Raw genomic sequence first — 18,040 nt, forward strand, 5'->3', positions numbered from 1 at the left:
CCTATTGCCAGGGCTATTCAGTGTAGGAGTAGAGATGCAAAAAGCAATTATTGTTCATTAAGGTAGTTACTGTTCATTGAAGGCTATTCAATAGTGACTTACCCTATGGGGCCTTTGTAACGGTGGAGTTACTCTAAAATAATAGAAGGGCGCTGATAAAAGTGAAAGTAGTTGAAGAGTTCTTTAAGCCTTAATTGTATTACTTAGTTGTATTCACTTTCATGAACATGTACAGAAGCCTATTAGACTAGGAGATTGAAACAACTTACTAAAATAGAGATGATTTACACGATAAATAATTATTTATCTTCTGTCATTAGATTATCTCATGTTCTTAGATTAATATAAATCAAAATACATGAGATAATGATACAAGATAAGTAGACAAATATTAAGACGATGGCAGAATTAGATAAATACACAAATTATGGTCGAGAACAGTAGGTTCTTGTCAGTAATGTGATATGTGATATCTTTAATCTATATTGTTTACAGTATTAATTGCAGTCCAATAATTTAAGCACCCAAAATAAACATTACTGCAAATTAAGCTACGTTGTGTAATATTTCTTTATAAATTATCACATAAAATAATGGGATTTATAACTTCAACATTCATCCTCATCTCACATCCACAATGAAAGAGTTTAACTTTACAAGAAAAGGAAATGGCAGTAAAAAGTAAATATTCAATAAAATAGAAAACTGAATTTCAAATGCATTATGTTGGAATATTGATCATGAGATATGACATCAAATATGGAACCCTCCACATGTTCTTGTCATTGGTAGTCCACACACTGCATGCCCACTTACACTTCTGGAATTAATTAAAATTCTAGTGCAAAACCCAAAAATAAAAAAGATTTAATTAACACGACCACAGAAATTTCTAATTAAGCAGCAGCACCTCGGCCAGATTCATGGTTTTACAATGGACAGACATGCAAATTTTATTTTCCTCACTGAATAGCAGCCTCGCATCCCATGAAAATTAGTAGAAATCGTACCTTTGCGTTTGCCACCAGAGCATAAAGCTGAAGTAGGTGATCCAGAATTTCGATGATGATTATCATAATAATAATCTTCCTCGTAATTATTCTCTAATGGCATCCTCGAAACCGAAAAACATCGATTTTTTCTACCCTTTTTGGTTCTCAAACCTGATGAAGAATTTGATGATGATGATGATAATGAATATGAGTATGATGCCGACGAAGATGATGATGCCGATGACAACGATGGAGATGGTAATGGTGATAACATGTTATGTGCCTTGACCATTTTCCTAAGCCTTGGGAAAATGGTGCCCAAAAACTTTGCTTTGGAGCTAGGGTTTTGCTGGATATGTTTTTTGCTGGGTGGGGTAGTGGAATAGGAAGGTGGGGGTGTGAGAGGAGGAAGAGACGAGTGCGAAAACTTGTGCTTCGGTGTACCCGGCTGTGACTCCCACATGAATGGGATAGCACCAGCTTCTCCATAGTAAACCCTGCAAGAAGCGTTGGCCGCGGATGATTCCTTGGTGACAATCTTGGAGGAAAAGTGCTTGTTTTCAGTCACCATTTTTTAATCTGGTTTTGGGTTCTGACAGTCTCTGGCTTAGCTACTTGGCTAGCGATAGAGCAGATCTGAAATTTCAAGATCCGAAGAAGAAGCAGCGAGGTAGCTGATGATATTGAATTGAATAGAATATCTTGTAGAGTGCTGGTTGCAGTTGAATGTGGGTCGTCTAGTATTAATTTAAGGTTCCACACATTGTAGGGCTTATAAAATGTTAATATATACACAAAACCAAATTCCACATTTGATGCTGATTTGTGGAATTTGTCTCTTATATAGGAAAATCTCAGGAGCTTAAAATTAGGGAGATTATATCTCTCAAAAGAATTTGTGAGATTATAGATATTTTTCTATTTTCTGAAACTATTTTAAAACTTAAAAGAGTTGGCTATTCGCACTCTAATAAAGTTATATATTCTTTTAAATAAAAATTTCATACTTAAGCTTTTCAAGTTTCATTTGATCAAAGTGTATTTGTATTCAACACTTATGTTCATAAACGCTTAACTCAAAAATAAAAAACATATTAAAAGCCTAAATACTTCTTGGAAATGTTTATTAAAGGCGCATCTCTAAAAGTGTTTCTATGATCTAAAAATGCATCAAGCCTTTCAAAAACAGTCTCAAGCAAACCGTTAGAATGGAGAGGTGATAATATGTTCATAATCAGCAAAAGGAGTTGAGACTCATTTATTTATACATGGCATTTTTTTATACAAATGATAGGTACGCTAATGTGACGGAGGAATAAATTATTAGTTACGAATTCGTCATTTACAAAATTCAAACATAAAATTGTCCACCAAAAAAATATCACCAAATTATAGTATTAAGTCAATATTTACGTGGCATCTTCAATTAAATAAATTTTAAAAAAATATTATTGATGCATTGCAACTACCAAAATCATAAATAGTTTTTGGGAAAAATAATATTTGATGTGATGACTGAGATTTAGCAGGACCATAAATAATAGCCATAAGAAAAACGGTTGAGAAAGTGTGGGATCTGGTAGCGATGAGCACTGTATCATAAATGAGAGTTCGTCGCAGATCGTATACTACCCGGCCTGAGTGGTTCTTCTTTTGATGGTAGCTACAACTCTGAGGAAGCCTGATTGTGCTGGTTCAAAAAACATGTTTATCGTTGCAATTTTTAGGGTTTATATTTCTTTGGGACCACTTGCCTTATGCACAATTTGATCAATTTCTCTTTGGGATGTCACACAGATAATGTGATTTATAATTTTTTTTTTAGCCAAAAATGAAGCTTCATTAATGAAAGGAAGATATAATTTGTGGTAGAAAAGTTTAAACCTAAACAGAGTACAAAATCCTACACAACAAAGCAAACATAAGATAGAGAACATGCCCAAACAAGGAGAGCTACAACTCCAGCTACAAAGAGAAGTCCACACTGATTTAGGCCCGTAGGCTACAAACAAGGAAGATAATTATAATGATGCTAATAATACAGGTCAATAGACAGTCTAATCCATGTCAAACTGCATTGGCTGGCTCATGATGAGAAATACGTACAAGAAATTAATGAGTTCATGTGATTTCTTTTTCATCATGTGACACGTCATGTGATTAGAGAAATAGAAATAGATTTTCATGAACTTGTGTTATTTTAAACTATTCTATAGCATGTTTACTAACCAAGACTAAGAATTGAAATTATTTTTTCTGTTTTTACTAAAATATCGGTATGAGACTTATTTCACATGTTAATTTTCTCATCTGTTTACTATACTAACACATAAAATCAGAAACATGAGTCTTTTTTATTGAAATTTGTAATCAAATTAATACCCTAAAATATCAGGAATCATGTCAACTAATTGATCTGATCATTCTCGTTCTTTACTTCACCTAATTCTAAATTATCTGATTAATTCCTTCTTCCGTTTCTGTTAACTAAACGTGCACTCTCTTTATATTGTTTGTGTATGTTTTGATCCTGTGTAATCAATTACATAAACAAGTATTTCCTTTCTTGGGAAAAACATTCATCAAATTTGTACAATCAAATTGTACATGAAATGAACTTAGCTAGCAAACCTCCTAATGCGTGTAGTTACTGCTGATGTGCCCTAATTAAAATGTTCAACAACCCTACCAGATTTTGTGCCCAAAAATTATGAGTTCATGACCCACGGCTTTAAAACCAGTCTGAAGACTCTGAACCCTTTTGCCACAAAAAAAAACAAGGGAATAAGATGCTTTGGTTTCTCTTAATTCTTTCCTGCTGACCTGGTCTCTGCATGAATGATGAAATCATTGGCTGTTTAGTTATTATATATTCTTGGGGCAGTTACAGATTTATTAATTTTCTCTACGTTTAGGTACTTAATAGAATTGACGTTTGCTTGTGGTCAGCTGTGAACTAACTCACGTCGATCGACCAAGAATATATATATTCAAGCAAGAAAGCAACCATGCATGCTGCAATGCGGAACCAACGCGACTTTAGATCATGAATCACATGTTATCTTTTTTATTTTACTGTTTTCGGAAAATCGTACAAAACTTTCGCTGTATTTTATTATCAGGATTTTCTAGCATATTCTAGAATGCCTTATATTTTGAGATTTTTTATCGTTAGATCTTTATTTAAAGATACAATGATCAATCTTACTGCCAAACATGCTAATATCTTGAATACTCCATAGCATATAAAATTTTCGTTTCATTATCTGTGCTCCAAGTTGCAAGAAATTATCATTGGGGTATCAAAGAAAATTATGCTCTACTACTGTTATGCAAGGGCATGCATATTGGTATATGTGTCTCATGTTCAATTGAATGTGAAAGGGAAGTGTTGATGAGAATGAATTCCACAATGTGGATGGACTTTGCATACGTTTATAAGTAAGTTGAATTACTTTCTATATTATCAATTGGTTTATGGTGGAACCTCAATTTTTTTATGGTTTCAGAGCAGGTTGTTTTGCATGTTATGTTGACCATGTGTTAGGCTTGAAAACATGTTACATGTAAGGAAGCGTGTCGAGAATGAATCCCACATTGATAGGAGGAGGAACCTGCATGAGCGTATAAGTAATTGGACTACTTCTCATATTGTCGATGGTTTTTATGGTAAAACCTCAACTTTTTTTAAGTCCAAAATTGTGACTCACTAAGTATTGTGGATGTGGTCCATGAATTGATGAACGACACAACCTTGGTTGCCAAAAAATGGGTTCATGATTAATAGAGTATAATGCTAGAAGTACTAGTAGCGCATTTTTTGATGATATTATGTTATGTGGTTGATGAAATGAGTTAATGTAATGATCAATTCGTATGGTGTAGGGTGGTACGTTATTACGTTTTTTTTAATGAAATTAATCAAGTGGTTGTTGACGTGCGTTTATTAAATTGTTTATCAATTCTTGTAGATTGTTTATCAATTCTTGTAGACTTCCAAGTTCCAATAGGAACTCCTCATTTGGAGTTAACCAGTCTAAAAGATTGAAAAGCTAGTCGCTTTTGAAGTTAACTACTGCAACTCTCTTTCAATTAGCTCTAGTCTTTTTCTTATGCATTGTTTTAACTCGCTTATTTGTAGGACCGCCTTTGAGATTTCGAGGGTTCTGTATGGAATTTATAAAAGGATTCCTCCTTAAGATAGTTTTTAAAAAAGTAGAACAATGTATTGATGTTTGAAAACAATCACTTAAATCAAAACAAACTTTAGCATTCACTGATTGCAAGTTTACAAATGTCATTAATCATAAATAAAAAAAACTGCAAACATAACCTTCACTAAATAATCAAAAGCAGTTCGATCTTAAACAACCAAACATAGATAAAAACTTCAAAACCCTAACTTAATAATTTCACTTGTATATGACATTATTCTATAATAAGATTGAAAAACCATCGTTTGTTGGGGTGTTATTATTGACAATTAGAATATCTCATTGTACTTCAAATTTTATATTGAGTAATGCTAAAGTGACTAAATTTGTAAACAAAATTTTGTAAATTAGACATATGAATTAATGATTGGATTATTAGACATATGAATTGATGATTGGATTATTATTTAAGCGTTGATATACGTGCTCATTTTGTATTGACGACACATCATTTAATTTAGTCTTCCTAACATTACCCTTTTATATTTAAAAAGGAAAAAAAATTACCCTTATAAGGAATGCAATTAGATTTTAAAATGCTAACAAGATCTATTTTCTAAATATAGAACATTATTACATAATAATACTAGATCGCAAATTTTTGGGATCCCCTTCAAATGTAGGGCTATGTGCGACTGCATCTTTTGCTCTCCACACCACCCCCCCCCCTCCCCCCAAAAAACCCCCCCCTCTGCTTATATGGTTTAGCTTAGATCCTCAACAAAAATACATATATCTTTGCATTGGTAAAAAAAAAAATCACCTATATATATGCACGATCACCATTACTAGCACATCTTTTAACTAAAAACTCTCATTTATATATTAATAACTTTATACATGCATTAAAATTCATATTAAAATTTATTTTTTATTTAATTTAGCTGGACAATAAAAATCATAAATTCTAGAAAATAAAATTTCATCATTTTAAATTTTTTTCTTAATAATTTTAAATTCACTCATCCATAAATTCTCTTCAAACTTAGGTAGCCACTATCCACAAAACTATTTTAGATTGGTGTACTAGTATTTTGAGACAAGTTTTTTTTTTTTTTTTTTTTAAAAGATTAAAATAGCTAAACAAAATGACATAAATAGCTTATTGGAGATGTTCCTAGGCTCTTGAATATGAGAAAATCTATGATGCGGCAGTTTCACCACTTGACAATGCGATGATACTCACACACATGAGAAATTTTTCATTGTGATCGAAACACGAATGATACATTACGTGTTTTTATATAAAATGTGAAAATTTTATTTTCTAAGTTATTAACTTTTTATCATATATATCTCATCATTTCTATAGTGACACATAGTGTACCACTCCGTGTTCTAGAATCACACTGAAAAATCTCTCCACACACATGACCCCTTGTATTTGATCCCCCCAGTAAGTTAGCCTCACCGGATTAGCTCTAATAATATATTCTATTGACATAAGATCGATTGGTAGTACGTTTGAAGCCTCTTATTTTAATTGCGGTACGTACTTCTGGTGAGGGACGTGGAGCTGTCAAGGAATTCTCTCATGCGCACGCGGGCCTTAAGCATGCATTGTGCATGACTCGTATTGAGAGTATATCGACAACATGTCAAGAAATACAACAATATCCTTACACTGTTAATACAGTAGGGATATTTTATCGATATACAGTTAATATGGATCATGCACAACTCATGTCTACGACCGCAGTGTGGATGTGAGAATTTCTGTGGAACTGTCGAGCCTAGGAAGTATTATGGGCTTGCGAATTGTGATCGAGTGGATCAATGATCATTGAGGTGAATGAGGTCTGAAAAGGCTCATTTCATTACGGTTTGGATGCATTGAGTACTAATCTGACATGGGCTTTCCAAGTTCAAGTCCAAATGACTTGTTTTGAGGATTAGCTCCATTTCCATATTTAAAAAAAAAAAATTTACACCATATGATTGTTAGGATAATGTTGCCATGTGAATGTATAAGTGATTTCTTTCTCACTTTAATCGCTTTTACTTTTGAGAAAAGCTAATAAAAAATCAAGTTTACAAAGAGAAATGCTAAAGTAACTTTTTTAAAAGTGAGACTTTTGACACTTTGTCATTTTCAAATGCATACATTATAAAATATTATGCTAAAAACATCAGAGAATCTCTTAAAAAGTGGGACTTTGACACTCTGCCATTTATAAAAAGTCTTACTTATAAGAGAATCTCTTAAAATTTCTCTTTTACAAAATAAAAAAGAGAAAACAAAACAACATAAAAACTAAGTTATCGACCAAAAAGAACTTTCCATCGACTTTTAAAGGTCAATCATAAACTCTACTGGGTAATGACTTTCCCAAAAACCGCAAATCACGCTTGTGATCCAAAGCACAAAAACTAGACTAGTCAACAACTGCATTCCCTCATCCTCATTTTCTAGCATGAGTATATGGCCATTGAAGTGTTGTGTGTGAATGATAGTGTTATTTATAATATTTTTTAATTAAAATACCAATTCCTATATGACATGATATAAATTGACACAAAAAAAAAAAAAAATATTGTCAAATTTGACATTAACTTTAAATTTATTTTTAGTGATTAATAAATGTTTTTCCTTATTTTTATTATTATTGTTGTTTTAGAAATAATTATTGCAATTATGAAAAGTAAATAACGTAATAGTTTAAATTTGTCATATCTGAATGAGAATTTTTTTTTAAAATTAAATTACCACATAAGCCTTCAATTTAATTTAAAATTTGACATCTCTTTTTAATGGACAAAATAAAATACGTGGGTTTTTTTTACATATTTCATTATATTGATGGGGTCTAAATTAAAAGGCCTCTTTGATTTTTTTTTTTAATCGAAATAAAACGCTTCTTTAATTAACATTGTCATTACCCTAAAAAAAAATAATAATAACTTCATTTGACAAAAAAAAAAAAAAAAACTTTGCCATAATTTCAACCATTAATTTATAAACACGATTCATATACTTTATAAATAACCATTAATTTACGATTAGAAGTGATGAATTTATATTGAATTTGATTCTCACAGAAAGTCAAACTTAAAACTTGTTAGAAATAACATTTGTCCAAAAACAATCAATGATTTTCCCTCCAACTAATCTCTCGTTCGCCACGCCGTTAATAATCACCCCCATCACTTTAACCCCACTCACACTGAAAACCAAAAAGACCCTCCCTTTCCCGTTTCCACTGCAAATCTTTACTCACTGAGTGGAGCCGGCTTCACCGATCAGAGTCGCGACTCGGTCCCCCACCCCCAACAGCAAAAATGAATGTTTTTTTTTTTTTTCTTTTCCCATCATGGCCTTGTCCCAAATCTCCTCCTTAAAGCCTTCGTGTTGCTGCGGAGAACTGCGCTTCAACAATTTCAGAGCATTCTGCAATGGCCGCAGAAGCGGTTCCGAGTACACCCGCCATAAAAGAAATGAGGTCCGAAACCAGGACGGAGTTCCGTTTTAGCAATGGTTCGGGTCATGGACATGGAGCTCCCGGGTCCCCGTGTCCGCCGGGGGTAAGGAGGGTGAGTTTAAGAGCGGAGATTGATACGTCCCCGCCTTTCGGGTCGGTCGAGGAGGCTGTCACCCGTTTTGGCGGGAAGGGGTCTTGGATACCATTCTACAAGCTCGGAGAAAACTATGTAAGTCTAGCTTCTTGTTTTCTTCTATTTAAATTTTGGTTACATTGGAATTTTAGCTTGACATATTTGTGTAACATATGTTAAAAAAATAAAACAAGTTCAAAGATTTTGTGCTATGAGATGTAGAAATTCTCGGTGCAAGACGATAGTCTTACTAAAGCATATTTTGTATTGATAATCTCGATATTGTACAATAACGTAGAAAATGTATGTTGATGCTTTTTTGTAGTGACATGTAGTTTACCGAAACTATTGCGACACTATACTAATAGTTCATCATTTAATGTTAATAAAGAATGAACGTCTTTGACCAAACGTCCTATCCAGAAAATAACTAATGAGATCTATATACGCATTTCTTCATTTCCTACTGAATTGTGGTATTTCCACTTCTAAATCATGCTTGCTTCTTGAATTATTCAGTTATTCAAAGGTCTTTCGGATGTTTAGTTTGTTTTGATTCAGATTTGATATAACATTGTGATAAGCAGAACGGAGTTGAAGAGTTTGACCTAAAGAAAGTGGAGGAGCAGGCAGCAGAGCTGGAGAAGAATCTGATTGTGAAAGAACTGGAGACACTTGATGTCCTGGAGGAACTGTCAACAACGAAAAGGATCGTGGAAGAGCTAAAGCGCCAGCTGCAGAAAGAGGCGTTGAAATGCTTGACAGTCTTGCCCCCGGATTTCCATTTTGAAGAATACATTTCATCATCCCCTGCCATCAAAGAAATGGACAAGGAAAGTTATAGGATTCCGGGAAATAACCATGAACACATGATGGGAAATTCGAGTCCCTACCCGAATGCTCCTGATCTGATCTTGATGGAGTTGAAGCAAGCAAAATTGAACCTCGGTAAAACAATCAGCGATCTTGGGGTGATTCAGTCTTCTGTCGAATGTTTAAATAAGAAGATGCGAAACGAGAAAGTGTTACTTGAAAAGACCCAGGAGAGGCTGACTTCGCAGTTTGCAGGGGTGTCGTCGCTGGAGGAGGAGATGAAGAACATAAAAGTGAAGGAACAAATAGTGATGATGCAGAAACAGATACTAAGAGCGGCTTTGACAATTCAGCATTTGTTTCAAGGGAGCATATGCAGTTTAGGAATATACCGGAAACTGTGAACTTTGAAGCATCCGGGGCAATGTCTATGGAATGAGTATGCCACGAACATTATGAAGACTGCTGAAATGAGGTGGATTGCAGCTAAAAAGATGGAAGAAGCGGCAAGGGCAGCCGAGGCCGTTGCTCTTGCTGAAATCAGGCTTTTACAAGTGGTGGGAGCTTGTCAGGATACGTCCTTCTAGAGCCCGAGAAAATGAGTTTTAGTTCTCAGATGAAATCTCCTCTAAACTCGAAAGCTCAAGAAGCTAAGGGCTTGTTCAAGAAGAAGCTAGTGGATGCTATGCGCCAAATCGATGAAGCTCATACTTCTAATCTGGCTATATTGAGGAAGCTGAAAGAAGCAACAGAAGAGGTTAAACACAGTAAGCAATTCTTGGAGGAGGCTCTGAACAAAGTAGAACTTGCGAATCGAAAACAACTCGCTGCTGAAGAGGCTCTTCAGAGTTGGGGAACCGAGCACGATCTGAAGGGACAAGCATCAGGTTATAACATTCGCAACCTAAACAACTTCCAATCGCCAGATTATAGCCTGAAGTCTCCGATGAACGGGATGAACAAGTCAGCCCTACTAAATGATGGTCCGAAGCCAGTTTTAAGGTCAACATGTTCAATGCGAGATGTACTTAGCAGGAAGCAAGTTCTCCCCGAAGATGCTGTGGCATCAAAGGAAATGGATCGCAGCCGGACTGAAACGCACAGAGTAGCTTTGAGTGAAATGCTTCATGCTCTAAGGAAGGATGTAACATTCCCTTCGGAAGTCGAGAAGGATGGAAATGATCAGAAGCCGGTTTTAGCACATAGGAAGAAATTCGGGTTCATCCAGATTTCCCTTCCCTTGTCGAAGCCGAGTAAGAAAAAGATGCAAACTTCGAATGCAGTGTGACAACATTAGATTGATCATTAACAGTTTCTGTTCAGTTCTTTTGTTCTTTGAGTTATGGTTTTGCTTATGTCAGTGTCTTGGAGGTGTTGTTTTATTGTTTGGCAGTCTGTATAGGTGATCTACTAATCTGTATTATGCAGTGAGGCTGGATATTTGTTTTACTTTGTTTAATGCATTGGAGTGTAGTTTTTTACTAAAATATTTGTACGTGTAATTATATAGACATTTCCTCCGACCCTTGTGAAGCGGGAAGCTTTTACTTGGGGTTGCGGTTTTAGGTCATACTTAAAGGAAATGGATCATCTCTAGATCCCTTCCACCTAATCCTCCTCATCAAACAATTCGGACCCTTGAAATTTGATCTAACGCTAAAAGTTATTATAACTTTTAAAGTGGGTCCGTGTTATTAGCCGTTTAATCAAATTTCAATGGCCCCAATTGTTTAATGAGGAGGATTAGGTAGAGAGGATTCGAAAAGGATCTTTTCCATACTTAAATTCACATGGACTATTGCTATAATTCATCAGTAGTTAGCTATGCTTGGATTTATATAGATGGCATGTTTACTTACTAGGATTGAGGAAGTAAATCAGAAAGCTTATGAACAAAGAAAGTAATGTATGCGAATCATATCAACTAGTCGTCCTAGGTTATTCTACTTCTCAATTTTTAGTATTTGATTACTAATTTTAAGGTGAGACTTACATTTTGATTTTTTAGGTGGTTAGTAAACGTGACAGAAGTTAAGAATTTGAATAATCATTTTTCATATTGTACCTAGTTTTAGTAAGGAAAAATGCCGAGAGGTAATTTTGATGGAAGAGGATCCTCTCCGGAGCCTCCAGATCCTCCTCTTTCCTCTTCTTTCTTTGCAGGTTTTCAGCTCTTGGAGTTGGCGTCGTAGCTTCTCTAAGCTAGTTATCGGAAAACTTCAAAACTACACAGTCGACGATGACTACTACGATGTTGCCGATAACTAACTTCGGAGAACCCACGACGCCGACTCCGGAGGCCGAAAAAGTGCAGAGAAAGAAGAGGAAGAGGAGGATCCGGAGGTTCCAGTGGAACCGGCTCCAGAGAGGATCCTCTCCCAATTTTGACCAATGGAGTTTCATCCGTATTGTACATGTCATTAATAATCAAAGACGACACATCCACTATATAAGGATAAAATATGATGACACATTCTTGACAAGTTTCTTATTTGTGACGCAACACGAGTGTCTAGGGATGCGAACGTAAATCCTCGGAGAACCAAGCTTTTTGGAATCCACCATAGTTTAAATAAAACTCAAAGATTGTTTTATTAATTCCGAACTGATACATTATGTTGTACCATATTGATATTATATTGGAAGTCAAATGGCTTAAATAAGCTTAATCACCCTGGGGAAGCCATGAAGTCTTACATTATGTTTAGATGATGAAAATAAACTTGAAATTTGGATAAAAGTCAGAATTTATAAATTGACATGCACTAATTTTTCTTGTTTTGATTCATAAACATGGAAATTTAGAATTTCATCGTGGGAAAAAAAAAACTTGGAATTTGAGACCTCCGATTCCCAAGTTTAAATTCTATGTAAATAGGTGTTATTTTCCAATTTCTATGATCGAGAATTTAAAAATAAAAAATTCTGTATTCAATTTCGTTGTTCTTTTAGGTTAACCAAACAAGAAAATTCACAAATTCTATAAAATAAAATCCCGTCATTTCAATTTCCGTCATTTCAAAATTCCTTAGTAATCTTAAATTTCTTCATCCAAACATAATGAGGTTAACCAAACAAGAAAATTCACAAATTCTAGAAAATAAAATTTTGTCATTTCAATTTCCGTCATTTTAAAATTCTTTATTAATTTTAAATTTCTTCATCCAAACATAGCGTTAGGGAATTGAAAACGAATCAGACGTAAAATGAAAAGTTCGATTTTTCATTACAAACTTTAAATACTGTTTTGGAAGCTGAAACGACTTCAGATAGCTAAAATTTATCATACATCACAACATAGTTGTGTGTTTGAACTGGGACTACACGCTCTTTTCGAAAAGGTATCACGGGTCATAAACAGAGCACAGATGCCAAATTTGTGAACTTCTGTTGCGTCCTTTTGTCTTCTTTCAGTCCAATTTGTCTTCAATCCATTCGGCCATTTGTTGTACATCAATTTTGCAAGTGAAAAAACGAGTTGCTATTGTCACTTCGAACATGATCCAAGTCCAAAATTTTCAAAACGCCAATAACAAATTCATAGAAGTTTCAAATTCTTTAAAGGGTAAATTACACAAAACTACCTCAATTATGGGTCGAATCATAATCTCATATCTCATGTTTTAAAAGTTATAATGTAATACCTCATCTTACAAATTAGTTTCAATGTTAGACCTCCGTTAGTTTTTTTGTCAATTTTTTCTGTTAAATGCTGAAGTGGCTTGAAGCAAACCTTGCTGCCTAGTCCAATTGGATTAACAATTTAATTAAATATTTAAAAAAAAAATTTAATATTTTTATAAAAAATTGTGGACCTTACTAACCCATCACCTTCACCCTTCCCATCTCCCCCAACCTTTCTTCTTTTCCCTTCCGTCTGCCCCGACTCGTTTCCTAGGCGAGCTTTCCATGTGACTTTAAGGCGAACTCCAGCAACAAGCACTGTTGCCACCACCACTGTTCCACTGTTCTCAGTGACACGAACAAGACCCACCCAGATTTCACTCTGTTTGCTGCCGTTCATTGCGGATCGAACCGTGGAATTTTTGAGATTTGACGACGGGAATGGGTTTGAACATCCATCCTCACCCTCCATCCCCTTTCCATCCATCCCCCACCTCGTCACCAGAAAGGTGTTCGAACAAATGTGAAGGCAAAAGAACCCGGAATTCGAATCAGAAGAGAGGAAAGAACTAAGTTTCAGTCACCACCTCCACATGCACCGTTAACGAGAAAACCACCATTGCCAACCGACCCTACCAGATCTCGAAATCCTGCTCTTCTTCGAGCTCTCGATTCAACAACGTCACGAAAATAAGTAATTTTGAATCTAAGATGAACTCTAATATGATTGAGTTGTAAATTTAAATTTATATTATTTGAATATTTTCTAGATTTTAATGGTTTTCACGTGGTGGGTCAAGTGGAGTTTGTTGTAAAATGTTAGTTTATTTTGTTTTTCTGAATTTTTTGGGTGGTGGGTTAGGGAAGATTATAACTGTTGATCTAGGTTTAAGTTTGTAGGTCACGTTCATGTTGATTTGGGTGGTGGAGGGAAGGGACGGGTAGAAGGGAAAATAGGATGTGGGTCCCACATTCTTTTACAAAAATATTAAAATGATTTTGTTTTTAAATTTTAATATTTAATTATTTTTTTTAATCCAACTGGTCAACTTCAAGCCATGTTAGCATTTAACAGAAAAATTGACAAAAAAACTAACGGAAGTCTGACATTAAAAAAATTTATAATATAAGGTATGACATTGTAACTTTTAAAATATAAAATATGAAATTATGGTTCGACTCATGATTGAAGTAATTTTGTGTAATTTACCCTTCTTTAAATTGTTCTTTTTTTTTTTTGGAAACTACCCTTCTTTAAATTATGAAGGGCATTGTGCTTTGGATTGTTACCTGTCATTAAAAATCATTGTGCGCCATGCTGTCATTTCCACTTTTGCGCGCATTATAATGTTACCGCGGGAAAAGTCATTTCCCCTTTTAAATTTTACAGCAAGCCACGCCCGCCAAAAATCCGCGCGCAAGTTAGCAATCCACATAGAACTACACTACCGTACGCCCTAGGAACCAGACCACGTCGGCATAGTGGGTTAAAATTAAGTGGATCGGCCCGCAAAATGCATAATCATGTGCGCACTTAACAACCGGCGCATCTTAGCTAGTTGCACCCGTCCTTTGGTCTTCCACTAATTTACGCGAGTCCTATAAATTAGCTGCAAATTTAACGTTAAAAAGTTGCAGAGTTGAAGAGCGGTCCTCAATGGTGAATCCGAGGACCCGGAAGAGGGTTCGTCCAATCCCTCGAGCTCCCGACGGAAGTGCCTTTCAAAAGTGGTGTGCCATAAAATGCAATTTTTTTTGCGTTTAATTAAATTTTGACTTTTTCATAATTTAATTTGGATAATATTTTGGGATTTTGATAATTTTGTTTGTAGCAATTCCTGTGGAGCTTCAGTGCCCATAGCTTTGGCTGGGATGCACGACTGTGAATTCAACGAGAAGGTGAAGAGGTTTAAAGGCGTAGGCGTGGATGTTAAGAAACAGAGCATTTGGGACCAGCTCGTAGTCATTGCCCCTTTTCATTTCTTCATGTGAGTTTTTGTTTTCATATGTTTATGAAGTTGTTTAATTTCTTGATTCTGTTATTTATTCTTTGTCTCGGTTGATTAGGGGTTGTTCGAAAGTGTTTTTACTATAATTAAAAGTGGTTTTAGACAACTAAAAGTATTTATGGCAATGCTTTAAAGCAAAGTTAAAGGTATGGGATTGTTTTTGTTTACACTCTTTTGCTAGAAGTAATTGCATGTAGAAATTGGTGTCAAAATATTACGAGTGCTTCTTGACAAAGCACTTGAGAGTGCTTCGTGCTTTCTGAAAGTTGGATGTTTTCTCAGGAATTGCTTATGGTCTAGTAGCACTTTTAAATTTTCCGCCAAACGTTGCCATAAGCAGTTTTGATTGTTATATAGGACTTTAGCCCTTTTAAAAGCAATTCCAGGACCTTGGGGAGCTTCTTTAATAGAAAAGCACCTAGCAAGTGCTGTTTTAGGAAGCAATTTCAATTGCTTATATAGACACCACTTGGAACTTTTATTAAAATTGTTGATAAATTGCTTCCTCTAGACACCACTTGAACTTTTATTAAAATTGTTGACGTACTTTTATTAAATAAGTGCATCCAGTAACAGTGCTTATGGACATAAGTACTTTCTAAATCCTAATTTTGTGGGTTTATAAGGAAAGAATATACCAAGACGAGCAACGCTGGAAATTGGGTTGACATTAATAGAGAAGGGTATGAGGCATGGAAGAACATGTCCGAGAAGGTAAAGATCGGATCTTTACTCTTACGAGCCTTGCCCAGTTGTTATACTATGGATTTCATGTGTTTTACCATGTACATTTGGAACTTGTTTTGTTAGGAGAGGCAACCGTATGTTGCAGAAGCTGAAAAGATCGACAAGGCTTACCAGAAAGCTTTGCTTGAAGAAGAAAATGATAAACTCGAGGTAAATCCAATGTTAAATACGTATATGCCTGGTTTTTGTGTTTTGACTGTTTGTGTGGAAATCGAAACCAATGGTAGTGCGTGATTGGTTCACACAATGCTACACGAGGAAATGAAACCAATGACAATGCGTGATTGGTTTGAGATATTGCCGCAATGACATTCCCGTTTTATCACTCCTAGACGTGTGAAAGTTTTGGGTTTGCAGACCTACCTTCACTGAATGAGTAGTTTCATCTTGCAGGTGGATGATGAGGCAGATTCAGCTGCGGCCGCCGGGAACAATGGGAAGGCTGGTGAGGTATGTTTGCTTCTTCAAGGCTCAGAATAAAATTGTGGTTTACTCGGTACTGGTTGGTTGGGTTAAACTTTAATCACCATCTATCTAGTTCTGATTGTTTATGGATGGGACACAGTTTTATGAAGACTACGAGAATTCTGACGGCTCTGATGTATTTTGGGATCACTCTGCTACAACCGGGTCTTGGCACACCTACCATGGGTCTCTCTCTCTCTCTCTCTCTCTCCAAAATGTGTGTTTATGTTTGGAATTGGAGAAATTGAGTGCGAAAATCACGTACCAATTTTATTGTTCTCTTTTTTGTAGTCTGTATTGCCCTGCTAATTTTTTTTATTATCTTTATTTGCCTCTTGAAACAGGCCTATAGTGCATGAGTGCACCTCATGAAACAGGAAAATGGTGCATGGTTTTTGAGCCCGCGGGTCTGTTGTCGCCAGGTAGAGGTGGAAAATTAAACCATTGTGTTGTTAATGGATATATGTTAAGATTTGTTTAATTTGATATCGCTCTAATACAAGGGTGAGATGGATAGTGGTGATGATGGTGTAAGGTGAAAGAAAATTAAATGGGTCTTAATGGGTATCTGTTAACAACCTAATGAATTAATTTGACATCTTTAGTGGCGAGGACAGTAAACTTAGGGCCGGTTTTTGAGGACTCTAAAGCTAAGAAATTGCTTTTTTTAACTGATCATTTTTGGGGGTAATGGAAGCATTCGATCATTTTTTAGATTAATTTTCCCGTTACCTGTTTCTTCAAGAACAAGTCATTTGGCTATTGTATAGTACCAAAGGGGTAGTTATTTTCCAATGTAGAGTTGACAAAGTTTTACTTTTTGATGTGAAATACTTGAGACCTAGACATTTTGTGTTTATATTATGGTTTAAAGAATGTCTACATTATCGTATTTATGCCTTCATTTGTTATATAATCCATGTAATATGTTGTATTTTCCTTTCTTTTTTCTGCGTTAAGAGAAGGCGAGAGAAATAGAGACTGATATGGTATAGGTAATTTATTTTCCTTGGTGCAAGAAAAAACTTCACTTCAAGGGTTGGATTAGTTTAGAATCTTTTTAGATGAAAGGGGGTTAGAGGCATGCTTTACCAGGATTCAACCTACTTCCATTCCATTTTAATTCAATTTTTTAACTATATTAAACTACTCTAATCTACAAAATGAAGTTTCGTAGCAGAGGCAGTATAATTTTGGCACATTTGATCAAATGTCTAGACATATTGACCTCAATTATCAAAGGTGAACTTGAACCATATTGTTATTATTTTATTGTGAGGTTGTGCTTACTTCTCCCGTTAGTTTGTATAATATCGTATGTTCAAAAAGAAAATACGGTCTTAGAAACGTCATTTATGTAATGAATATTATCACGTGATGAAATTGAGGAAGGCATAGCAAAATTACTTCCTTATGTGAAAATACTAAAGCTTTGGGAAAATGAGGATAAAAGAGAAGAAAACAAAAGAAAGAAAAATTTAAGGAAAAATTAGAATGCCCTACATCTTTTCTATAGTTGTTAGATTAAACATTCATCTCTTTTAAAGATTTGATTAAGGTGTTTTGATCAATTGCCACCTTAATAATTTTCTATTTATTTAATTTCGATGTCATTAAGTTAAAT

At 35.0% G+C, this 18,040-nt stretch overlaps 3 protein-coding genes across 3 annotated transcripts; 2 read left to right on the forward strand and 1 right to left on the reverse strand.

Moving 5' to 3' along the window:
• Positions 1 to 698: 698 nt before the first annotated feature.
• Positions 699 to 1,822, reverse strand: LOC103958682. Its single transcript, XM_009370983.3, has one exon. It carries the CDS (start codon positions 1,561 to 1,563, stop codon positions 922 to 924), a length of 642 nt encoding a protein of 213 aa, XP_009369258.2. The 5' UTR covers positions 1,564 to 1,822; the 3' UTR covers positions 699 to 921.
• A 6,413-nt stretch (positions 1,823 to 8,235) lies between these two features.
• On the forward strand, positions 8,236 to 11,092 carry LOC103953765 (WEB family protein At2g40480-like). The gene is given in 5 exon segments (XM_009365556.3): positions 8,236 to 8,854; positions 9,346 to 9,877; positions 9,880 to 10,004; positions 10,006 to 10,111; positions 10,114 to 11,092. Coding segments are annotated over 5 exon segments (1,764 nt in total). The 5' UTR covers positions 8,236 to 8,599; the 3' UTR covers positions 10,860 to 11,092.
• A 3,676-nt stretch (positions 11,093 to 14,768) lies between these two features.
• Positions 14,769 to 17,308, forward strand: LOC125480189. The gene is made up of 7 exons (XM_048590757.1): positions 14,769 to 14,926; positions 15,028 to 15,183; positions 15,831 to 15,918; positions 16,015 to 16,101; positions 16,345 to 16,401; positions 16,517 to 16,602; positions 16,761 to 17,308. The coding sequence occupies exons 1-7, from the start codon at positions 14,853 to 14,855 to the stop codon at positions 16,786 to 16,788; spliced, it is 576 nt and encodes a 191-aa protein (XP_048446714.1). The 5' UTR covers positions 14,769 to 14,852; the 3' UTR covers positions 16,789 to 17,308.
• The last annotated feature ends 732 nt before the right edge of the window (positions 17,309 to 18,040 follow it).

Source organism: the organism of the source record quoted next, unplaced genomic scaffold, assembly GCF_019419815.1.
Source record: "Pyrus x bretschneideri cultivar Hongxiangsu unplaced genomic scaffold, Pyrus_bretschneideri_v1 Contig32, whole genome shotgun sequence".
Taxonomy (NCBI): domain Eukaryota; kingdom Viridiplantae; phylum Streptophyta; class Magnoliopsida; order Rosales; family Rosaceae; genus Pyrus; species Pyrus x bretschneideri.